Source organism: Balaenoptera musculus, chromosome 2 (assembly GCF_009873245.2).
Source record: "Balaenoptera musculus isolate JJ_BM4_2016_0621 chromosome 2, mBalMus1.pri.v3, whole genome shotgun sequence".
NCBI lineage: Eukaryota > Metazoa > Chordata > Mammalia > Artiodactyla > Balaenopteridae > Balaenoptera > Balaenoptera musculus.
In genome coordinates, this window is record NC_045786.1 from 76565361 (window position 1) to 76591075 (window position 25715).

The 25715-nt window shown below is 36.4% G+C and overlaps 1 protein-coding gene across 9 annotated transcripts in view; it reads right to left on the bottom strand.

The window, feature by feature from the left end:
* TCF12 (transcription factor 12) overlaps window positions 1-25715 on the bottom strand; it is a 373765-nt gene that overhangs the window by 110703 nt on the left and 237347 nt on the right. For all 9 annotated transcript variants that reach the window (XM_036844906.1, XM_036844902.1, XM_036844908.1 and 6 more), the window contains one exon: window positions 2634-2698. In XM_036844906.1, coding sequence (XP_036700801.1) covers window positions 2634-2698 — 65 coding nt within the window. Of the gene's footprint in view, window positions 1-2633; window positions 2699-25715 lie in introns of those variants that run through there.

Genomic DNA, 25715 nt, shown 5'->3' on the forward strand with positions numbered 1-25715 from the left:
TTGTATATAGGAATATTGTTATTTTATATTTCATACATTCCCGTAACCTTGTTCTCTTTTCCTTAGGCCTGCCTGATCTCTCCAACATGTGATAAATAATTATTAAAAAGCAATCTTACAGTTTCTTCTTTTTTAATACTCCATATGTGCTTGTATTTGGAGTATACAGAGGAACTGGGTTTCTCAAAGCATAATCCTCAGTCGATGTGAATTAAAATCACCTGGGGTACTTGTTAAAAATAGAAATTCTCAGGCCCCTCCTTGACCGAACAAATTAAAATGGGAGGGAGGTAAGGGATTCTTACCTGCAGTATAATTACATCAAGGTTAAAAACATCAAGCATGAGTTTAGAAGGTTTACCACTTGCTAGATGTACGGCACTGAGCAAATTACTGATACCTCTGGAGAACACTCATTTTCTAACCTGAAAAATGGGTGCTGTTAAAAGGAGTAAATGTGGGAGTTCCCTGGTGGCCTATTGGTTAGGATTCCGGGCTTTCACTGCTGAGGGCCTCGGTTCAATCCCTGGTCGGGGAACTAAGATCCCGCGGGCTGTGGGTATGGCCAAAAAAAAAAGGGGGGGTGGGCAGATTAAATGTGTAATTCAATGCCTGGCTTAGTTAGTGCTCAGTAAATGATAACAATTATTATTAGAGTGCTATGCATTTAGGTTTGAATAAATGTTTTGATATGAGAATTAAATCTGGTATAAACACATATTAATCACTGGTAAAAACTGTTAAGATTCATCTTTGCAAAATTGGAGAATTACATAAATGGAGCTTATCACTGATTCTAACTAAATAGCAACACCTCTGCCAAGGGAGTATAAAAAATGTTACGTGAAAACTCATTAATTAATATAAGCATTAACAATAATTTAACAGCTGCAGCTGTAATTTCAAAGACCTTACAATAGTTTTTTTTCCCTCAAGTTTAGCAGTAGTGTTAACATTAGACCAGTGGTTCTCAATCTTTTGGTTTCTTAAAAATAACATTAAGGACTCAGAATAGCTTTTTTTGGTGGGTTATATGAATCGAAACATTTTAAAATATGCATTCATTTTGTAAAACACTTTCCCTTTCAAGTACATGCAGTTTAGCCTTCAGAGACTTACAAAGTATGTGGGGAAAAACTGCTAATTCTATTTTTCAAATGAATAAGTCAATACAGAGATGGGATTTAAGGTTAAACGCCTTGTCTTAGAACCACAGGTCAGTAACTCGCAGAGATGGGATTTGAACCTAGGTACTCTGATTCTGAAAGGCATAATTATGGGAGAGGTATTAAATGAAGTAATATTGTTAGTATGACAGTTAAGTGCCTATGTCTAAAATTAGGGGGGGGGGTCTCATGAAAGGCATGCAGACAGCGGAAAACTAATTTAATATATTCTGCCTTTCCTTTGTATGCTTTTTGGCTTGATTCTGATGGGAATCTACAGGCAAACTGAGTGTTTAGGATTCTCAGTGTAAAGATGTGGGGAAAGAAGCAGAGAAAACGGCCATTAGTAGAAATGCAACATGCTAAGGAATATGCAAGAGCTGAAAGAAAGTTTCCAAGTCAAAGAGATTGTAGGAAGCTCAAAAAATTGGACGTAGATTTGTAAGTAGTACTTTGCAAGAAACCGCCCTCAACAGGAAACCCCTTGTGTCTTGTCACTTTAGCAAAGCTATATTATAACTACCCTTAAACCAGGCACTCGCCATGGTCTGGTCATCTCTGGCCCAAGCAGTTTTCAGATCTTTTGATGACACAATACCTTGCCTAACCTGTTGGTTCTTCCCATAGATCAAAGAAGAAATGAAGAATAAGTACTTAACAGATGACCAGACCTCTCCCCTAGTTTCCCCTTTAGTAACCTCATGAACAAACTGTGTGAACAAACTTGTGAACAAGACAGCATCTAAAGAAAGATCACAAGAAGTCAACAAGACTACATGCAGTGGGGGATGGCAATGACTCTGATCCCTTATCTCAATGATTAACTGAGATTACTTCCTCTTTTTTCCCGTTTAAAAACTGTCTTGGCTGAGCAGAACCTTCGGAGTTGGTTTTGGGGGGACACAAGTCTGCCTTCTCCCCAGATTGGCAGCTGTCTGATTAAAAGCAATCCTCCTTTCTACCAACACCTGCCCCTCAGGTATTGATTTTCAGCAAGCAGCTAGACCTGAGTTTGGTAACAGGTTGAAATGAAAGTACTTCCAACATTAGTAAGTTTAACATAGGATGGTCAAGCTACACAGAGCAATTTTATGTTCTTCTTGTACTCTATCAGCAACACTGTTCTTTTCAGGAGGAAATAAACAAACATCATTTTCAGAAATAAGCATTTTGGAAGAGGGTAGGAAGCTAACTGCTACTTTGCCTCCAGTTAAAATGGAGGTGAGCTATGAAATTCTTTGATGATAGAGAAAGACAATCTGATGAACTGTGGAAGGGAAACCATTTTAAGCAGAGGAGCAGAAAAAAAGAAACTATGTTTAATTACTAAAATCCCACCACATTTAGTCACAAATTAAATGCACAAATAATGGTGAAATAAATTGGAAAAATTTCTACCTCCTCTGTTAAAGTCTTTATCTATGTGTTAAAAAATTATCTCACTGCTTTTGTTATTTATTAACTTACTTGACAGCCTGGTAATCCAGTATCTCTGCTGTACAGGGAAAATGAGCCTCTCTCTGACGTTTTTCCTGTAAAACAAAGAAAATAGTTCCATATAAAAATCCTCATTTACTGACACACAGTCAATTCAACTTCTAGACCATTCATGGAAGTACAGAGAACAAATGAGAAACAAGAAGACAAAAATCCAATAAATAAGACTTAAAAAGCTCACTACCATTCCAGTCATGTGAAATAATGAAAAAAAAATATTCAAAAGAATAGATATCTATAGAGCCAATAGTATGATTCATATACCCACAAGTGAGAATGTTTTCCCATATTTGCTTCAGACTGAACACTCCCCCCTTTCCTTCTCTCTCTGAGAAACTGAAACAGTAAAGATACAGTTCACATCTCACCCCAGACCACAAGGTAACCACTATCATAAAACTGGTATATGATTCCCATGTATATTTTGAATCTTTTAGTACATATTCATGTATTCAAACAATATACATTATTATTTGTGTTTAATACATTTAAACAGATGGGATTACATGGTATATATCTTGAGATAGATGTTAAAAGTAAACACCTAGTTCATTCATTTTTTACTGCTATAGAATGTCCCATTATACAAATAAAACCACAGTGATCTATTCTCCTATCGAAAAATAGAAAAACAGTTTCTGCTTTTTTTTCTAGTTATCATGAACAATGCTTGAACAAATATCCTTGCACGTCCTATATACACATAAGAGTTTCTCCAGGACAGACACAAAGAAGTGAAACTGCTGGGTTAAACAATGCACACTTTCAACTTCATAAGTATTACCTTTCTCTGAAGTTGTCATGCCAATTTATACTCTTCCCCGAAATGTATAAGAACTCCTGTTGGGATTATACTTACAGTTCAAAAGCTGATGGCTAAGTATCAGGAATGGTATAGGCCAGCTCTAGAGGGAGAGCAGGTGTCTCACAGTGCTGACAATTGACAGCAGTGTTCTTACTCGTTTGCTTTTCAGTACACATGAGTTTAAGTAAGTTCAGGAAAGCCAATTTTCAAATAGTATATAGTTTTAAACGAAACAGTCTTTCACAAATAGACATGTTGCTTAAAAAGATTTCTGCAAGGATCACAGTTTGATGTTAATATCAAAGATAGAGATACAAGTAAAAATGACAATGGCAGAGCTAATTCTTTTTCTTCATTTCAGGGTAAAAAAAAACACAATGTAATTAAATCTGACAAGTTATCCAAAATAGTTAAAATTATTGAGGCTATATGAAGTCACCATAATTGTATACTATACACTGAGATATCAGCTTGTGATTATATAAAAATGTATAGTTTATTAATTTAAAAAACTGCACACATAGATGGGATGCTCAAAATTGTTTACTGATAGGGTGCATAATTTTAAAAAAACTTAGAGACATATGTACTAATATTCTATCATTTTCATTGATGTATGCACCCCACTGATGTATTCAACTGGCCAACTGATGTAGAAATCTTACAACTCCGAACTTGGCATCTACTGAACCTTTAGATATACAAAATAATTCTTGTAATAACAAAGCTAGTTATTAGAAAACACTTTAATAATTAAGAGTATAATTTCTGAGCCCATTAGGATATTATAGCATATGTCTTAAGAAGCACTTACTGTGTGTTCCTGATGAAGCACCTATTTCAGGTGAAGCAATGCCAACACATAAAAACGCTGATTTATGAGAACAGGTTAATTAATGTGGTCTAGTTGCCTCACATTATCACCACCAAGTAGTATGTTCTACATAAAGAATTTTAATTTGCAAAATATACATATGAAATTAAAAAGAAAAACATTTCTAACTCTTTAAATATATCCTTCACAAGTAAGACTGCTTATAAAAGTCAAGGTGATATCTCACAGTTTTAGATTCTACACTTCAAATCTTGGAATGTGGCTTCACAAAATCCTTAAAGGATTATGCATTTGCAATTCTGACACGCACCCCTCCCTGCCAGACCAAGAATATGGAAGAGACTGAAGGGATATGCCAACACACCACAACAGGCAGACAGATCACTGGGAAAAAATAAAGAACGGCCCACATCTATGATTTGCAGGTAGTACTTTATTAATCAACTACATTAAACAAGTTTATGAGATGTTAAAAATGATTCTCAGTATATGTCTTTAATTTTAAGAAAATGTTGCCTTTAAAAACAAATCATGGGGCTTCCCTGGTGGCGCAGTGGTTAAGAATCCGCCTGCCAATGCAGGGGACACGGGTTTGAGCCCTGGTCTGGGAAGATCCCACACGCCGCGGAGCAACTCAGCCTGTGCACCACAACTACTGAGCCTGCGCTCTAGAGACCGCAAGCCACAACTACTGAGCCTGCATGCCTAGAGCAAGTGCTCTGCAACAAGAGAAGCCACTGCAATGAGAAGCCCGCACACCACAATGAAGAGCAGCCCCCGCTCGCCGCAACTAGAGAAAGCCCGCATGCAACAACGAAGACCCAACGCAGCCAAAAATAAAATGAAATAAAATAAATAAATTTATGAAAAGAAAAAATAACAAATCATGTCTCATACAGTTGGCAGGACAGAATTGGGAGACAGTAACATTTTAAACCAATATCATAAAGTTTAAAAAAAAAGACTATGCCAATGAGTTGTCATTCACAATACATTATCAACTTATTAATAGTTGCAATGCTCACCAAGTCCTTTTTACCTTGTAAATTCTTCCTGAAACGTTATCTCAAACAACCAGTAAAGACTTGAAACTAAGCAACAACTGTTATACTTTCACTCAAATATACTAATAAGGAATCTTTTTTTTTTTTTTAATTGTTGAGGTGGAAAAGGGAACAGAGTGAGAGATCAATATTAGGTCTGTTTTTTTAATAAAGTACAGATTTCAAATACAATCTTAATTTAAGTATCTGTGTGGAGGCTATCCATCAGATAGACTGTTTAAGAAAATGTGAAGTTTTAAAACTTACTTCCTGTGCCTATTAAAATTTCTAAACAACTTCTTTTCACAGAGGATATTCAAACCAGAGAGAATGAAAACTCATTTAATATAAGCTCAAAATATTTCAAAGTAAAAGTTCCTTCTGAAATGGAAAGCTGGTAGCTTGTTTTTAAAATGACAATGAACCTAATTCAAATGAGATTCCAAAATGTAAATTCATTTTTATTTCACCTTTAATTTGTTAGGAACTATTTATTTCTTAGGGACTTAGAAGTCTGGGTACTCCTGAAATATAATAATGCATACTCAGTCTGAGATTTAAAAGACAATAATCTTTAATTCTTTCAAAACTACTTTTCATAAGAACTCTTTTCATGAATTAAAATGAATCCTATGTCTTTTTATTTAATCTTAGGTGTCTGACAAATAAGAAAAACTTCTGACTACTGTATTATGGGGTTACTACTTTTACATAAATATTATACATAAATTACAGTATGTGGACAATTTTAACAGTAAACATCAGCTGAATACAATTTAACAACTATTAGTAACTTAATGTATATCTAATTTCCCTTGAAACACCTTTGAAAAAATATTATAAAAATTTTACTGGGGTATTCTAGCAGAGGGGTTTTATTTGTGTGTGGGTGCGTATGCATCCTGGGCCTTTTTGGCAGTCTTCACAATAATGTTTTTAAAAGTACAAAGCAAAATATGTAGTACTGTAAAGTAAACTGGTATGTTATTAAAATGTTAAAGAAATTTGCTGCGCAGTAATATATGTGCCTTTTAATTAACACATTAAATAGTAAGATCTAGAACCAGGCCTATTAACAATGGTAATTTCAAATCATAAATGACAGTTTAAAGATATTTGCAACAACTATATTATGCTATGAGAATATCTGTTCTATTAGTGACAAAAATCATAGATACTATCAGGACTGTTTTGCTACCCTCATTCAAAATAGAAGGAAATGCTAAATTTTACTTGGAGACTGGAAAAATAAAAATGACAATTTTTTCCCTGTCCAAGTTCACTGATTTTCCTTCCATTCTGGGGGTCTCTGGACTCCATCCTAAGAACCTCAACACTAGGAGAAGAGCAACATGTATTGAAAGATATACATTTATATACATATTCGTATATCATGCCAAACACATATTTCATAAATAAGTATTTTGTGTGCAAAAGTACTTTAAGTACCTAGACTTACATGGTTTACATTAATCAGACTCAGTATTTTCTGACCCCAAACTGAGAAATGCTCAAGATACGACAGATGAGTTTGACTAATTTGGACAGGATTTATAACAATTGTTCAAGAAATAGCAAATTACTGATTCAAGAAATTATTTTACCCAGTTGTTTGTATAAGATGTATGAACTATTAGAGGCAGTCATTACTATAACAAATTTTCTTGGAATTAAAAAAACTAATTCTAAGTTATTTTGTTCCGTAGCAAAAACATACATGTCACAACAGTAAGTTGCAACTCTCCATTGCTTGCCTAAGCTCCAAAAATACAAACTAATGTTAATATTAGTCTATAAAGAACTCTTCAAAAGATAATTTTACCTACATTCTTTTGGCATAGGACACAATCAACAGTCAAATTGAGGCTGAGGATTGACAGGCACAGTTCATTCCCATTCCTTGCCAACCCATTCCTCCCCAACCCAATCACAAATATCCAAGAGTTGACTAGATGGAAGAATCTGAGTTTGATAAATTCCATCAAACATTTATGGGTTAGTCAATCTGACAGATGGTGGGGTTATGAGATGAAGAACCAAGCCTGCGCCCTTAATAGGTGTCAACAAGTAGAAAAGTTTATACCCTACTTGGATGAAAAACAAGTTTCACAGTTAAGGTCAGGTGTCTTGAGGTTCAGATCCAAAACGCACTGTGGGTGGTTCCAGAAGAGTGGATAGACAATTGCCTGGGGCCAACACAATCCATAAGGCCTACTGAATGAGGAAGGGGACCCCTATTCAAACCTGAATGGAGTAATAGGCACCTTCTGATCATACTAAAGGTGGAGATGAAACTACCCACCATTTCACAGAAGATGGGTCTTCTGAGTAGGTGGCCCATGTGAGAACAATACAGCCTTCTAAGGCAAGTGACTTTCAAACAAAAGTGGTCTGGGACATAAGCTGTATTCTGCCCTACATACAGCTTAAGAGTTGTCAAATTGGTTTTCATTTAGACCCAGATCACGCCATCCCAAGGCTGTGAGAACAATCAGTCTCAAGGATAAAAGGGGTATGCACTGACTGGGACAAGTTGATCAAACACCTGAGTAAACTCTAAGGTCAGAGCTGAACATGCTTCCTTTGCCCAAGGCCTAAAGAGTGAGAATCTAGCTAGTCTTGGAAGTTTCTAGTGTGGTGAGAACCAAATATAAAGAGGATCCCATCTTTCATCTGATAGACAGATAGTTCACTGATTTTTTTTCAAAAGCAATTAAATGCCCTTTTCCCCTAATCGGCAAAAGAAAAAGAAGGGGGTAGAAAGGTAAGGACTAAAAACACAAAATGGCAAAGAGAAAAGGAAATGTAAGACGACACAAAAGAAGAGAAACATGGAAACCTGCCTTCCTTTACAACTCTATCTGCATTTTATTACTCCATAAGTGCCATCAAGAATATACTGGCTTTATTAGACTAAATTAGACTAAAATTAGACTAAATTTAGACACAAATTAGACTAAAAAAAAAAAATTGAACCACAGAAACCAAGTCATCCTATCCTGTACTTACATAAGTGATTTTTCTAAACGTAAATGCAGGATTTCATTTCCTTAAATAAAATTATTTTAAATTTCACCTTTGATTCATCACGTTACCCTAACCTATCTGAATTTATGCTAAATACTTGGAAGCCCCAGAAAAGAGGGGTAGGAAGAACATGACCAGAAATTTCTAACGCTTACTCCACCTCAAAAATTGAAGGCATGCCCACTCCCAGAGGAGTGGAGGAAAGAGTCGAAATGACAGGAATCCTCTTGGCAGGTCATTTATGTTGGTGGAATGTACCACACCCAATTTTGGGAACCCTGGTTGTAAGGGTTCAGATTTTAAACAGGGTAAAAGTAAACTCCAATTCTGGAAACTCCTTGAAGTGCAGGTGAATTAAAGGACCCCTACATCATTTCTGAGTAATTATAAATACCAAGTAAGACCAAATGACCTTTCCCAGGATCAAAGACTCATTTTTCAATGAGACTTCAGAGGTTACCTAGTCCAACTCCCACCCAAAGCAGTACTACTTTGAACACAGAGTCTCACCAAAAAAGGACCACTGATGATTGCCTTCTACTTTGTATCACCCACATTTTAAGAATAACACTAAAAAGCCAAAGTGTAGGGATGGTGAGGGAGAACTCTCAGAAAATAGAATTTCCAACAGTAAAATAAAAACTCTGCAGAATATTATATAACATTCCAGTTATTCTTATTAGTAAAGAGATTTGTGTAACGATTAGCTCTTTTGTTGCAAATCTATTTATTAATGCAGTGGGAGACTTAATAGACATTTTTAGCAGCCAAGTTACTACTGGTGAATCACAATGAGTTCATGTTTATTGGACATTCAGGTATTTTTATGGTGAAATGGTTATTCACATTTTTTGCTCACTTTTTTCCTATTGGATTGTCATTTACTTGCTGATTTGCAGGAGTCCACGTATTTTTGATACAAAACCTTTTATTGTATCTATATAAATATTTTATGTAGGCTACCTTTTCACTCTCTTAATGGTGTCTTTTGATAAACATAAATTCTTCATTTTAACATAGTCCAATTTGTGCATTTTCCCCTTTATGGTTAACATTCTTTGGTGTGTGCACTGTTTAAGAATCTCTGCCTGTTCCAAGGTTACAAATCTATTTTTCTATGTTTTCTTCTAAAAGCTTAATCTTCCACACACTTAAATCTGAATTTGGTTTTTGTGTATGTTGGTAGGGGGTCAAGGTACAACTTTTTCCCATAGGGATATCCAATTGACTTCAGTACTGTTTTATTGAAAAGATGATCCACATCTTAAAAGTATCACTGTGGCTGCTGTGTGGAGAATAAATTATGGGGGAACAAGTATGAAAGCAGGAAGACCAATTAGAAGACTTACTGAAATAATCCAGATGAAAGCTAGTGATGGCTTTAATTGTCCTGACCCACTGAGGTATGTACTATTAAATCCCCATTTCACTAATGAGGAAAAATAATTTGCCCAAGGTCACAGACTAAGTAGATGAAAGACTAGAATGTAGGGCTATCTGACACCAAATTCTTAACAGCATACTATATTGCGTTATTTTCCATTGGAGGTTTAGGACACAATTCTTATATTCTAATCATATACATAGACATTTAGTGGATCCCAAATACAGTATAAAATTTTTTCTCTATTGAGCCCTCCAAGCAGCCTCTACCAATCAACTGATTTAGCACTGCATGTGAAACGTATTCCAGCTGAAGGAGGGAATGATGACAAATCGTTCCAAAAATAATTGGCAGCAAAGCCCAACTACTCCAGAGGTTGGCTCTGGGTATAATGAGAACATGGGCAGTTACGCTGGTTACACTCACAGGTAATAGCTATTCTTTTCAGTTCTCACAAAGGGCACATGATGATGTTACTCTTGCTTCAAGTGGCTGTTATAAAAGTATTTATTCTTATCATGTCTTTCTGGGCCTCAGTTTCCTAATCTATAAGAGTAAACAAGTTGGACAAGATCAGAGGTTACATAATGACATCCTGAGAGATTGTTTTGTGTGGCCAATGCAGGGATTTGTTTGTCTGTATATGTTTAAAACAATTTTTAAAAAATTAATTGCTGTGCCAGCCATGAGAACACACCTTGCAGAACTCCTACTTTGGGGAATGTAACTAACTCCCTGAAGTCAGTTCCTTTGGGGAACTGCTCCAGCTGCTGTGCTCTAGAATCCATGACTGCTTTTGTACTGAGGCCCACTTGCTTTCAACACATTTGACAGAGTATGGTGGGGAAAGTAAAGTACACCCCTTCCCGGGAGACATGGCATTACTTTGTTGACCAACTTTGGCTCGCGAACTCTCCAGCTGCTTTGCTGAACCTTCCTTAGGGTACACAGCAGTGTAGGACGCTTCCACTTCCTCTTCTTCACTCTCACAGTCTTGAGGTTGCTGTCGGAATTTGCTGACTAGCTATTACGTGCAAGGCACTGTGAAAGGTGCTTTACTTACACTGCTGGTTGCACTGCTAGCTGTATTCTTCATCCTACTAGATATCCTATTAATACCAAGGAGTGATTGAAGGAAGCTGTGAGATATGACAATAAATTTTCAAGATCTCCTGTAGATCTCAGTCTACTGGCTGGAGAAACCTGCCCTATAATACCCTCTTAGCTGTATGTGCTCTTTCCCTACCAATGCAAAATAATGTTTTTATGAGGGAATGACCAGAGAAAAAGATATTATGGAAGATGTAGCTGGCTCAGCAATTATTTCTGCAGCAGTCCAGTGAATACTTGAAAATTTCCAGCAAAATTTAGTAATTTCAATGAGTAGCTATTACTCAAGAAATAACTGTTCACTTTATGAGCAACAGCACAAATTAGAACAAATAGTTTCCCTATTTGTCTGAAAGCGAGTATTATTTCAATGTTCATTCAGGCATATTGATTTACATTCAAACTCAAAATCTATTAAATAAAAAACTGCATCACTATATTTTAAACGAGCAGCATGAGACTGTTTTTCTCAAAAGATAAAGGCTTAACTTAGAAAGAGAATTCCTGGATGTTTCAAAAATTACCTAGATCAACATTACCACGATTCAAAATGAAATATTTCAATATATAAATCAGGAGAGCTTTTCTATATTTAGTTTTCAGAGAAACAATATAAAATCCTTACATAGGCAAATCTAAATATTTGGGCACAAATCTAAATTTGATCACAGTTTTATGAGCAGAATATCCTCCTCCCCCTTGGGTATCTCTGAAAACTCATTAATTACCTAATCCTCTTTACTTATAGAGAAGCTTTCCCTCCCTTTTTTGTGGGTGAACACTACCAAAGGTTTCATATAATTTGAATCACAGTAACCACTTGGAGAAACATAAAATACTATCCTACAAAGTGTGGAAATCTGTAATGCCATTGAGTATATCTAAGCAGAGACTTAGGAATTCTGATCACTGCATTCATGTCTTGGCTCTTGCTTTTCTCTCACTGAGTGAACTGGGCAAGTTACAAGTCACTTGACATCAATGGCCCCACTCACTCTTTTAGGAAGACCAACTCAGTAACATGTACCTCACACAGGTCTGTACAATTTAATTAATGCTTATAAAGTAGTTGGAAATTCTTGTCTGAAAGAACCTAGGACGATGCTAAATATCAGAACTACAGTCTTCATTCTGGTAGCAACCTGTTTAAACTTACAGGAAAAAAAAATCTTAAAAGGAACTCAAACTAACAGATTTTTTTTTTTCAAGGGAAGGAAAGAGAGGGAGGGTTTTTAACATAAATGCTTGCCTATTTTCTTCACAACAATTTATTTAAGTATTATTGGCTAACATTTGTGCCAAGCACGCTGCTGGCTACATTGAAGATATTTAAATATCTAGTGCCAACAAGCACAGCTGCTGGACTCTCTATGCCCTCCTCTTGTTCACTCTGTGCCAGATTACTCACACAGCTATGAATGATGAGGCAGCAGCACAGGAAAATGCCAAGCGTGAGTGAGATTAGTGATAGCCCAGAGGATCCCTACAGAGGTCAGTGATTAGCAAGTTCCCAGTTGTAATCAGTTTTCTAACCCAGTCTTTATCTCATCACTTATTCCATCTTAACTTAGCAACAATTTCCTGTAACAGACATCAGAACTATAAGCATCTTCCCAATCAATCCTGCAGAATTGCTACGGCACCAATAAAGGATCTCATTATCCTTGATAAGAACACACAGTCAGACCTGGGCAATTTGAATAGACTTCAGAAATGACTTCTTGAGACTAAAACCTGAGATGAAGCAGTCCAGGGTGCAAACATTCACCAATCCAGCTACCCTTCCCAATTCTCTCCATCCCTCCTCCTAAAAATCAGATTCACAAATTAAATATAAACAGATAGACGAGGATGAGAAGGTTTATACACAACAGTCTGCCTTTGAGACATTGGAATGCCCAGAGAGAATACTAAAATGCAGGATTCAATATGAGATGGTGAGGTAAGTAGGTAGGTAGAAATTAGGGATGAATGAACAGAGTAGAATAAGAAAATACATTTGATCAATTTTAGTCATTTATCAAAACTTTCTGGACCATTTCATGGTCCAGTTGTGCCATATACAGAATCCATACCAAGGTACTCATTACAGGTAGATCAAAATCTAAACACTTCTCTCAGACATTTTACTTAATAATTGCTTTTCTAAATTGTATCTGAAAACATATTCACATCTGTACTGCATTGTTGCTTTGCCTTAGATTCAGGATTTAAGTGTGTTTTCTCATTTCCCCAGCCTTATGTTGTTTAAAACTTAGAAACAAGGACGTTTCATTTTTACAGCAATTCAACAAATTATAGAACTAGGAATTATCTCTTCATCTTTGGCTGCATTTCAGGAGAAAACATGGTGAATATGTGTTCTCTAAAAATAATCAGGTAACTTTTGTATCTTAATGTTTATGACATTCTTAAATAAAAAAGGATTTGAAATAATTCAGTTGATGCTTTACAACTTTCTAGCCAATCCTACTGAGCCAGTCCTTCAACACACCTCAATCTTGTCTGCTCTTCTTACCCCAAAAATAAAGAAAGAAAATCAGGTAAAAATCACATCACCAAAAAATTGGGCTGGGGGAAGAGAGAGTAGCATTGTTATCAAACTATCTTGGTAATCATACACCTAAATAATCTACTCCTTCTTACATACTGTCTCTGCTTTCATCAAATGCTTGTATGAATGTTTTCTCTCAGAAATTTCTTGTATCATACAATGATAAACAGAACATGAAGCTCATTATTGTTAATTCCCATGATTTTCTCACATCTTTCTGTACTTTGGCTGTTTTAATTTAAACCGTGACCTTAATCAGGCAAGGTCACTGTCTGAGTCTGTTTTTTTATGGCATCCAGGGACCAGAAGGCAGATGCCACTTGTTCAGGGAACACTGGACTGGAATTCAAGACTTGTGTTGTTTGCATGCCAGGAACAGATTCTAGTCCAAGGCAGTATCTATGGCATACAGCCACATGGAGGCAGAGAGACAGTTTAAGAGAACTGTGCTCTAAAATAGCAGATAATAAATGATTGTTAATTAGCTAGTTTCCCTTGACAGCGAGAACTGGAATAGAAAAAAAGGACCTAGTCAATGGAACTGCCACCATTCACCAACTATCTGATCAGAAAAAGGGTAGTGAAATGAAACAAGCATGGAAATGAGAGCCAGGAGGGTCTATTCCTGTCTCTGTGTGAATTAGCAGTGTGACATGCATAAATCATTAAACCTCCCAAGGCCTCAGTTTCTTTACCTAAAGAACGGGGTGGGGTGGGGCAAGTTTGGACTGGATGATCTCTTTCTGTTTTATATCCTATGAAATTGACATCCTCATCTATTTTGCTATTAATCAGTCACCCTCTTCTGACAGAATGTAAATTTGGGCACTCCTGGTACTAAAAGGAAGAAGACAAGCTGCTAAAAAACGCAGAGACTTTTGGAATAATGATGACGTATGGCTATAAAATGAAGTATAGGGCTTCCCTAGTGGCTCAGTGGTTAAGAATCTGCCTACCAATGCAGGGGACACGGGTTCGAGCCCTGGTCCGGGAGGATCCCACATGTCGCGGAGCAACTAAGCCCGTGTGCCACAACGACTGAGCCTGTGCTCTAGAGCCCGTGAGCCACAACTACTGAGACCGTGAGCCACAACCACTGAAGCCCACGCATCTAGAGCCCGTGCTCCACAACAAGAGAAGCCACCGCAATGAGAAGCCTGCGCACCGCAATGAAGAGTAGCCCCCGCTTGCTGAAACTAGAGAAAGCCCGTGCGCAGCAACGAAGACCCAACGCAGCCAAAAATAAATAAATTTATATATAAAATATAAATAAAAAAATAAAAATGAAGTATCTAGGCAGTTCATCATAACATCTGTTTAATACATTCTGAGATATTTAAACCATGAATATGGTATGCTGAATATAGGAAACCGAAGTTAATATACTCAGAATTATTAAGCCTTCATTCTACTCAAATTAAGAAAAACTCTAAATGGTAATAAGGTTTTTCACTGGGGCGCAACACCCTTCACCGATACAACGTAGGAAGGTAAACACATTTGGTACACCACAGAAAATGTACAGATATGGAGCAAATGAAGGAGACTATTCTATTCTGTTTTCTTAAAACAGATGGAGAAAGCCCAAAAGAAAGCCTTAAATCCCCATTATGGTCTACTAAGATTTAAATAAGGTTCTTGATACATGATGGGAACTCTGAGGGTAGAATATGACACATTCAGTTTTCACTGAGTGGCCTCCAACAGTGCAATTTACTGCCATCTGACCTCTGTAGTTTGAAAACAGGTAAAGGCTTGCCTTGAATTCTCAATGGGTTATAATCCAGAGTTTGTGAGTCAAACTACTCAAAATGAGTTTTGTTTTTTTTTTTACAACCCAACTCATTATAAATGGCAAATCAAGTTAAAGTATGTCTGTGTAAAATATTTGTTGAAGGGAGAAGCAAAGGAAGAAATTAAAGAATAAAGGAGTAAAGAAAAAACTGTAATAATAAAATCAGAGAGGAGGCATGGGGCAGTGGTTAAAAACAGTGACTCTGGATGCAGACTAACTGGGTTTAAATTCCCACTCCACTTCCTACTAACATTATTACCTAAACCTCTCTGTCCCTTAGTTGCCTCAGTGCTGCAATGGAATAAAGAGTTTTACCTCACTGGGTTTTTGTGAGGTTAAAATGTATTAATATACAAAGTGCTTTAAAATAGGGAAAAACACAAGATAAGGGCTAATTAAATATTAGTTATTATTTTAAAGAAAAATACACTGACTGGAAGATCCATGAATGTGTATCCTGTGCTTGAATATCCGCGCTTGAGGAAAAAGTCTTAAATAGAGAATAAGTAGGTAGATTCCAGGGAAATAATTTAAAGAGAACTTGTGGATACTTTCAAAGTTTTAAAAATTCTTTATGCCTTTCATTTCATTAAAATTCATTAAAAGCTAATGGCTTCACTCTTCCCTTAGGATTAATGAATGGGTATTTCTCTAGCACAATCTGTACACTGGGCCACAAACAATTAAGCTTCTGTTCACAACTGAAATAAAGATAAAGATTTACCAAAAAAAGCATGCAAGGCATGAAAAAAGTAGTAAAGAATTTAAAAAGAAATGAAAGCACAAAAGAAGGACAACCTAAAGTGAATTTTAACAGAGTTGGAGATTCTATAACATAGAGGAAACAGGGTAGACAGGCTTGCATGTAATCCTTTACTTGCTTATTCCTTTTTTTCCAGGAGTTGGGAAAAATGGTTATGGGAGATTACCTTGGGTCTGACAGTTCTAAGCCATTGGTTCAAGATACCTTGGTTGTTATCTGAAGCTCATGGGGGACAGGGGGGCAGACCATCCTTGTTAGGTAAAAAGGAGGAATTACACTGTGAGGAGGTTTACCACAGTGTATAAACAAATGGGATGCTCACTACTTAAACATTTTCATGTAGGGAAGAACCTATTCTTTAAAATAAGTGCAAAAATCACTAGAAAATAGAGAATAAAAAAGTCAAAACTTTTTTTTTCCAATCTCTTTTTTCTCTGTGTGCTTTGACTATTTACATTTAATGTGATTATTGATATGGTCAGATTTAAATCTATCATTTTTGTTAGATGTTTTCTATTTTGTCTCATCTGTTCTTTATTTCTTTTTCAGTCTGCTTTTGGATCAAGTATTCCATTTAGTCTCTACTATTGACTTTTTTTTTTTTTAGTGTTTGCCCTCAATTTATAATATATATCTTTAGCTAAAAGGGTCTACTTTCAAGTAATAATGTAATAGCATAGGAAACTTTCGAAAGTATACTTCCAAAATCCTCCCTCCAATCCTTTGGGTTATTGTTGTTATGCCTTTTGCTTGTACATATTTTATATACCCCACATACAGTGTTACTATTTTTGCTTAGACCTACAGTTATTTTATAGTATGATTAAAAGTGAGGAAACATATGTCTTCTATATTTACTTTCATTTTTACCATTTCTGGAGCCCTCATTTCTTTGTATGTATCAGGGGTTGGCATACTATAACCCATGAACCAAAGCTGGCCTGCTTCCAGATTTTGTAAATAAAGTTTTACTGGAATAAAGCGATCATCCATGGTTGCTGTTGTGCTACAAAGGCAGAGATGAGTAGCTGTGACAGAGACTGTCTGACCTACAAACCCTAAAATACATGATATTTGGCCCTTTACAGAAAAAACTGGTGTAGATCCAAGTTTCTGCCTGGTGTCACATTCTCTACGCCTAAAGAACTTTAACAGTTATTGTAGCATAAGTCTGCTGGGAATTGATTCTCTCAGCTTTTCATGTATCTGAAAAAGTTTTTACCTTGTCCTTACTGAAAAAACATCTATTTTCAATGTATACATAATTCTGGGCTGACAGGGTTTTTTTTTTTTTTAACACTTTAGCGATGTCACTCTATCATCTTCATGCTTGCAACTTTTCTAATAAGAAGTCTGCTGTAGTTTATTTTTATTGCTCTGTATATACATGGTTTTTCTGCCTCTGGCTGCCTTCAAGATCTTCTCTTCATTGTTGGTTTTCAGCAGTTGGAATATACTTCTAGGGGTGTGTGTGTGTGTGTGTTGTTTTTTAAAATCTTATATCTATGATTTTTTTTCTCTCTTCTTCTCCATCTGAGACTTCAATCACAAACATGTTAGACTGTTTGACATCGTCCCATAGATCTTTTATCACTTTTTTCTCTTTCTGTTTCAGTTTGGATTTCTGTTAACTGTATTCAAACTTACTGATTTCTTCTGCAACTGTGTTGTCTATTGACAGTCCTGAAAGAATTCTTCATCTCTGATATTGTGTCTTTTATTTCCAACATTTCAGTTTGACTGTTACTACCTCCATCTATCTGCTAAAAATTTTCCATTTATTTGTGCATGTTGTGCACCTTTTTCCATTAGATCCTTTAATATGTTAACCAGAGTTACTTTGAAGTCCTTGGCTGATAGTACCAACATCTGAGCCATCTTTAGGTCTTATTCTATTGATTATTTTACCTCTTGACAATGTGTTTTTTTCCCCTTATGTTCATGAATCATAATTTTGACTGAATGCAGGATGTTACGTGTAGAAGAGCAGATACTGAGGTAAATAGCATTTAGGCCTGGAAATGAGCGTGCCTATTCCAGAGTAAGGCAATTAGTCAATCTAATCAGGAGTTTAGCTGGGTATGATTGTTGTTGCTTTGGTTACCTTTAGCTGACGAGAAGCTTCAACTCCCTCCAGTGATTGGCTGCTTTTGCCTAGTGCTTGGCATATGGCTGGGCTGCTGTAGGACTTTTCTGAGCGTTAGTTTTTCATCCTCAGCTTTTAACAGATCCTATAAACCTGTGCTCCAGAGTGGGGGTGTCTCTCCATGCTTTTGCCCCTCCTCCAGTGGTAGACTGCTGTTGCTTTCCTGTCCTTCACCTTTCCTCCCTATAAGAGCAAAACTCTGCTTCATATCTAAAGTTGACCTTGGGTTGGAGTTTTTACCCCTCTCTGATAGGCAGGAGACCTGTACTTAGTGTAGGTTCTTAGGTCTAAGATGAGTTTTCTGTCCTCCCCCAATCACAATGTGTCTTAGCTTATGTCCTTTGGGCAAGAGGCTTTGTTGCCCCATCTAAAGCAGCTCAAGTACCTAGGATCCAGGGAAGCTGGCATGCATTTCCTGCTTTGCCCATAATGATAGATGATCAGCACCTGCAAGAATCTTCTTCAGTCTCTTGCCCTAACCCCAGTCTTTCTTGTGACTACTCAGTGGAAGTTTGAGGAGGAAAAGTTTGAGAATGAGTGTGAAATCCCCTTATGAACTGTTCTTTTGTTAGATGCTCCCAGTTATTTCAAACTGATATGTTGCCAACCCTTGGCCTTCTTCTAACAATTGGGCTTCTGTTGAACTTTAAAGTTTTCACTGATTCCTCTTACCTGCTTGTGTTGTGATACCTTATTCTCCCATGCTTTGCCACAGGTAGTACAGTTCATGTGTACCATTTCTCCTTGGAATTTAGGTCACATGATTGCCATGTAATTTCAGCTCCCTGATGGACTCAAAAAAGAGTTTTGTACTTTATCAGGCCTTTTCATTTTTTCTCATCATAAAGAGTGAAAATGGCATGTGCTGCAGATCTCTATACCCTAAATAGAAGGTATATATCCTCTGATCTTCATTTTGGATGGTTTCCATGTCTGCAAATTCACTGATTTTTTCTTTTGCAGTGAATAATCTGCTGTTAATCCCATCCAGTGTATTTTTCATTTCAAATATTGTATTTTTCAACTCCGGAATTTCCTTTTTTTACTTTTTTATATCTTTCATTTCTCCTCTCATCATATTCATCTATATTTTTGAGCTATGGAGCATATTTACAACAGCCATTTTAATACCTTCGTTTGCTAACTCCATCATCTCTGTATTTCCAGCTCTGTTGTTTCTACTGATGAATTTTACTCCTGGTTATAGAATATAGTTTCCTGCTTCTTTTCATGCTTAGCAATTTTTGCTTTGATGCCAGACATTATTAAGTTCACATTTTGAGGTGCTAGATTTTGTTGTATTCCTTTAAAGAATGTTGGACTTTGTTCTGGTAAGCAGTTAAGTCAAACTGGAATCAGTTTGATACTTTTCCAGCGTTGCCTTTAAGCTTCGCTAAAGCGGGTCCAGAATAGCCTTTAGCCCAGGGTAAATCTAGCCTCACCAACACAATACCTTTCTGAGTACTCTACACAATGCCATTTATTATGAGATCTTTCCACTTTGGTTGGCTGAAAGAAGAACTACTCCCAGCTTTGTGTAAGTTTCAGGAATTATTCAGCCTACTCCTTATGTGATTCCTTCCTGGTCTCAAGTTCAGTCTCCTCTCACACATGCACAGATCAGTATTCAGCCAAAAAACCCGAGGAACCCCTCTACAGATCTTGAGCTCTCTGTGCTCCCTCTTTTTTGCCCTGCAAATCTGACCTACCCTTGGCTTCTCTGAATCCTGTTCTTTGTCTCCTCAACTCATTAAGACTGTTGGATTCTGTTTGATTTCCTCTTCCCACTGCTGTAGCCTGGAATCTTCCTCCAGGGAGTAAAATGGAGAACTGCAGGACTCACCTTGATTTTTTTCCTTTTCTCCGGCACTGCCTATTGTCCAATGTCTGAAAACTAATGGTTTAATGAGGACTAATAACTCGTTTAATGAGGACTATGAAACTTTCTGAGCTTTTTTATATACCTCTTAGAAATCTTCCACCAGCCCCTCTCCCCAAAAAAGAAAAAAAAAAGCATTCGCCTACTCTTTCTCTAGCAAAACCATTTTTATAGATCAGGAAGGTAAAACAGAGCAAACCTTGACTCCCATAAATAATCAGACTTTCTGACAAAAAAAAAAAAAAACGACTCAAAGGAGTTCGTATGGTAGAAGATAACATACCACAACAGTTACTATCTTTACATTTTGGATATCCTAAATTAAATACATCCTACTCAGCTAGACTATACCATAATAGAAACTGGGTTTGATAAACTCTTGGAAAATCTAAAAACTCTCTTAAACTACTTTTGTTTTTATGACATTGTAAAGAAGTTCTCTAATTTTTAACCTCAGATGTTTTATTTCTAAAATACTTTGAATTGCACTAAGTGTGCTGACATATTTGAATATGGAACAAACTGCTCTAAGAATATGATCTCCTGTACTAACTACACACACTGTTATTTCTAAAAGGTTAAAAAGCTGGCAATTTTCCAATTCTTTCTCATCAGTTCAGTTATGGAATACAATGTCCAGTTCATAGTTTCTCCTGTATTTTCTTTTGACATGTTGACTAGTTCTCTGAATTTAATCTCAGGTATTTTGTTGTGCAGACCTTCAATTTCTCATCCTACTGTATGTGCTATGATATACACACACACACACTCTCACATGCTCTAGACACCATACAGAATTAAAAACATTTGTGAAAATTGCTGTTATTAAACTATATTCTGGATCAGCAAAGTGGCACAGCAGGAGCATGCTAGGTCCATAAACTATACTGTTAGAGATTACTGCTTCTTAAACTCTTAAGCTAAGTCATATTTACATTTATTTTGACACATATTGCTTCTTGCCTACATCAGACTACATCCAATAATAAAAAACACTTATTTCATTACAATATTTTGAAAACCAGTACTAAGTAACAGTAAAACCCACACTTAAAATTTTTATTTTGAAACAATCCTATTCTTCCTGTGAGAGATTCCTAAATCCTGGCAACTTAAACTTTGATTTAGCACTCTAATCCTGGAACTGTCTCATGTGAGAAAACTGGTCATATATTCTAGTTAATCATAGTGCTTTAAAGTCCATTTGAACATTGTTCTTTTCAACCTTGTTCATAAACTTGTATTTTGTTATTTTCCTTAAACATTCTAAGTTAAATCCTACTGAAGGTTGCTGGACTCGCTAGTTTCCCTGCATGAAACACTTTTCTGCCAGAGCATTCATGTCTCTGCTCAAATGTTACCTCCTCGGAGAAGCCTTCTCTGACTATCCTATCTAAAATTGGAAAGCTACGTGTAAAAGAATGAAATCAGACCACTTCCTAACACCATACACAAAAATAAACTCAAAATGGATCAAAGACCTAAATGTAAGGACAGATATTGTAAAACTCTTAGAGGAAAACATAGGCAGAAAACTCTATGACATAAATTACAGCAAGATCCTTTTCGACCTACCTCCTAGAGTAATGGAAATAAAATCAAAAATAAACAAATGAGGCCTAATGAAACTTAAAAGCTTTTACACAGCAAAGGAAACCATAAATAAGGCAAAAAGACAACCCTCAGAATGGGAGAAAATATTTGCAAACGAGGCAACTGAGGATTAATCTCCAAAATAAACAAGCAGCTCATGCAGCTCAATATCAAAAAAACAAACAACCCAATCCAAAAATGGGCGGAAGACCTAAATAGACATTTCTCCAAAGTAGACAAACAGACTGCCAACAAACACATGAAAAGATGCTCAACATCACTAATTATTAGAGAAATGCAAATCGAAACCAATGAGGTATCACCTCACACTGGTCAGAATGGCTATCATCAAAAAATCTACAAACTATAAATGCTGGAGAGGATGTGGAGAAAAGGGAACCCTCCTGCACTGTTGGTGGGAATGTAAATTGATACAGCCACTATGGAGGTTCCTTAGAAAACTAAAAATAGAACTACCATATGACCCAGCAATCCCACTACTGGGCATATATCTTGAGAAAACCATAATTCAAAAAGAGTCATGTACCACAATGTTCACTGCAGCTCTATTTATAGTAGCCAGGACAAGGAAGCAACCTAAGTGCCCATCGACAGATGAATGGATAAAGAAGATGTGGCAATGGAATATTACTCAGCCATAAAAAGAAACATAATTGAGTTATTTGTAGTGAGGTGGATGGACCTAGAGTCTGTCATACAGAGTGAAGTAAGTCAGAAAGAGAAAAACAAATACCATATGCGAACACATATATATGGAATCTAAAAAAAAAAAAAAGTTCTGAAGAACATAGGTGCAGGACAGGAATAAAGACGCAGACGTAGAGAATGTTCTTGAGGACAAAGGGAGGGGGAAGCGTAAGCTGGGACGAAGTGAGAGAGTGGCATGGACATATATACACTACCTAATGTAAAATAGATAGCTAGTGGGAAGCAGCCACATAGCACAGGGAGATCAGCTCGGTGCTTTGTGACCACCTAGAGGGGTGGGATGGGGAGGGTGGGAGGGAGACGCAAGAGGGAGGAGATATGGGGATGTATGTATATGTATAGCTGATTCACTTTGTTATAAAGCAGAAACTAACACAACATTGTAAAGCAATTATACTCCAATAAAGATATTAAAAAAAATTGATTTCTTCAAAAGATTTTTAACAAAATCATATTATTAACTTGCTGGAGGATGTAGGTTAATAAAATGATGTAGGTTGTTAATAAAATGATGTTTCCCTCAAAAAAAAAGAAAGAAAAAAAAGAGACATGTACCACAATGTTCACTGCAGCACTATTTACAATAACCAGGGCATGGAAGCAACCTAAATGTCCATAGACAGATGAATGGATAAAGAAGATATGGCACATATATACAATGGAATATTACTCAGCCATAAAAAGGAACGAAATTGAGTTATTTATAATGAGGTGGATGGACCTAGAGTCTGTCATAGAGAGTGAAGTAAGTCAGAAAGAGAAAAACAAATACCGTATGCTAATGCACATATATGGAATCTAAAAAAAAGGTACTGATGAACTGAGTGGCAGGGCAGGAATAAAGACACAGACACAGAGAACGGACTTGAGGACACGGTGCGGGGAGGGGAAACTAGGACGAAGTAAGAGAATAGCATTGACATATATACACTACCAAATGTAAAATGGATGGCTAGTGGGAAGCTGCTAATAGCACAGGGAGATGAGCTCGATGCTGTGTGATGACCTAGAGGGGTGGGATAGGGAGGGTGGGAGGGAGGCTCAAGAGGGAGGGGATATGGGGATATATGTATACATATAGTTGATTCACTTTGTTGTACAGCAGAAACACAACATTGTAAGGCAATTATACTCCAATAAAGATATTTTTTAAATAAATAAATAAAACAGTCTACTCTAGCCCTTCCTTCTCTACCACCTTTTATTAAGTCATAAGATATGTCTTGTTTCCCTTGCAGAGATACAATAATTTAGCTGATAACCATCATAACTCACCATTTTCCCCTTTTCTTAATATAAGTTTACAAACTCTGCTTTAATTTGTGTTGCTACTTCATCTACATTTTATTATTTCTCATATTTATATTTTGCTGTATATTTGCTATAATTGAAATTTAAAATTTCTTTGCATTTTCTGTTCCTGTTATGCCTCTTTCCATTTACAACTTTATAAAATATGCATAAAGATTTACTTGAATCTTCATGTTTTAAAAAAAATTTTATATTGGGACTTCCCTGGTGGCACAGTGGTTAAGAATCTTCCTGCCAATGCAGGGGACACGGGTTAGATCCCTGGTCTGGGAAGATCCCACATGCTGTGGAGCAACTGAGCCTGTGCGCCACAACTACTGAGCCTGTGCTCTAGAGCCCGCGAGCCATAACTACTGAGCCCATGTGCCACAACTACTGAAGCCCACACACCTAGAGCCCGTGCTCCGCAACAAGAGAAGCCACCACGAGAAGCCTGAGCACCGCAACAAAGAGTAGCCCCCGCTCACCACAACTAGAGAAAACCCGCGTGCAGCAACGAAGACTCAACGCAGCCAAAAATAAAGAAAAAAAATTTTTTTATATTGTCTTTTTTTCCCAGGCAATACAATCATCTTAGTATTTCAAGGAAGAGTTCCTCATTCTGGATAAAGCACGTTTTTTCTAATATAAAATGCTTTAAAATATTCTGAATGGAAGACTATGGCAGGTAAGTAGCATGAATGGAAAACAAATCATTCGTGGATCAGAAGCAATTGTTTAATAAGATATAAGTTTAGAGTTCCTGATAGATATGTTCAGATCAAGGAAGAAGTATAAAGACAGCTCCCAAAGGGCTGGGTAACTACCATATTGATGTTAAACAAATACCATGCTCCATGGAATTCAGCTTTGTAGCAGCAAATAATAAGCTTAATAAGTGAATATACAGTTATATTCTTAGTACTGAGAACAGAAGTGATCCAGAAACCATAGCATTTATTCCACGTTTACCTCCTCAACTTTTCTGGATTATATTCAGCCTGTATCTATTTTAGGAACTGCTTTGGAAGGTCCTTATGTTTTATGCAAGGAACTGCTATTTTCCCAGATGAATAGAATATCCATTCTCTGACTCCAAGTTTCCATGACAATAAAAACAAAACATTCATCAGCACCAACTTGGTATTTGATGGCAAATGCAGCTGCAGCTTGTAACAGTTCAATCTTTATCCCAACTCTTTTCTGCAGAACAGAGGCACTATATTTCTCCAAAGCAACTGAATTGTTTTTACACTGATTTTCCCCCTACAAGTAGAGCTAAACACTAACAGCTAAATGTGTTACACCATCTCCAATCTTCAAATCATCCACTCTTCCCAAACTCGTGCCAAATACAATGAAAAGTTCCTGAATTTTGCTAAGAGCACATTTGATTTGTGAACTCTGAAAGCTTAGCTGGTTTATGTATTACAGATTTAGAGGAACATAAATGTTTAAGCTTTCATTGGGACAGACATTAAGAGTAAACAAAAAGCTGTTAAATTCAATCAGATTACGGTACGACAGTGCCCCCTTGTGTCTCGGTGTTTCTACCTTGTCTAAGTCCAACATTCATTTCCCTAGAGTTCTATGGCATGGATTTATATAATTTTAATATCATAGAAATAAACAGGACTTAATAACTAGCAGTTCTCCTAAGACAAAAATTCTAATTTATTATAAATACATTGGCTATTCAATATCAGTGATTTTAACATGTATAATCTGCAATATGAGGAAAATGTAATGACTTTGGACAGATTCAGTAGTTATTTCTATTTTAAATTTCTTATTTAATTTACTATTAGAGCGGTTGACAAAGTTTTTTAAATGAAAAGAAAAAACTCACCACCATCAGTTACATTCTCCTCTGGTAATGGTTCTCCTCTATAACCACTTTATACTAGTACTGGTTACCTTCATTATCACCTTGGGACAACTAGTGAGTTCCAAGCTTTACTCAGCAAACAGTTTTGACTAAATGGAGGAAATATGAAATTCTTAAAAGTATCTGTAATGACAATGTGAGCAATTCTCTAAAATACATATACTGTAGAAATAAAGTATACAGAAAAACATCTGTGATTTATTTTAACCAC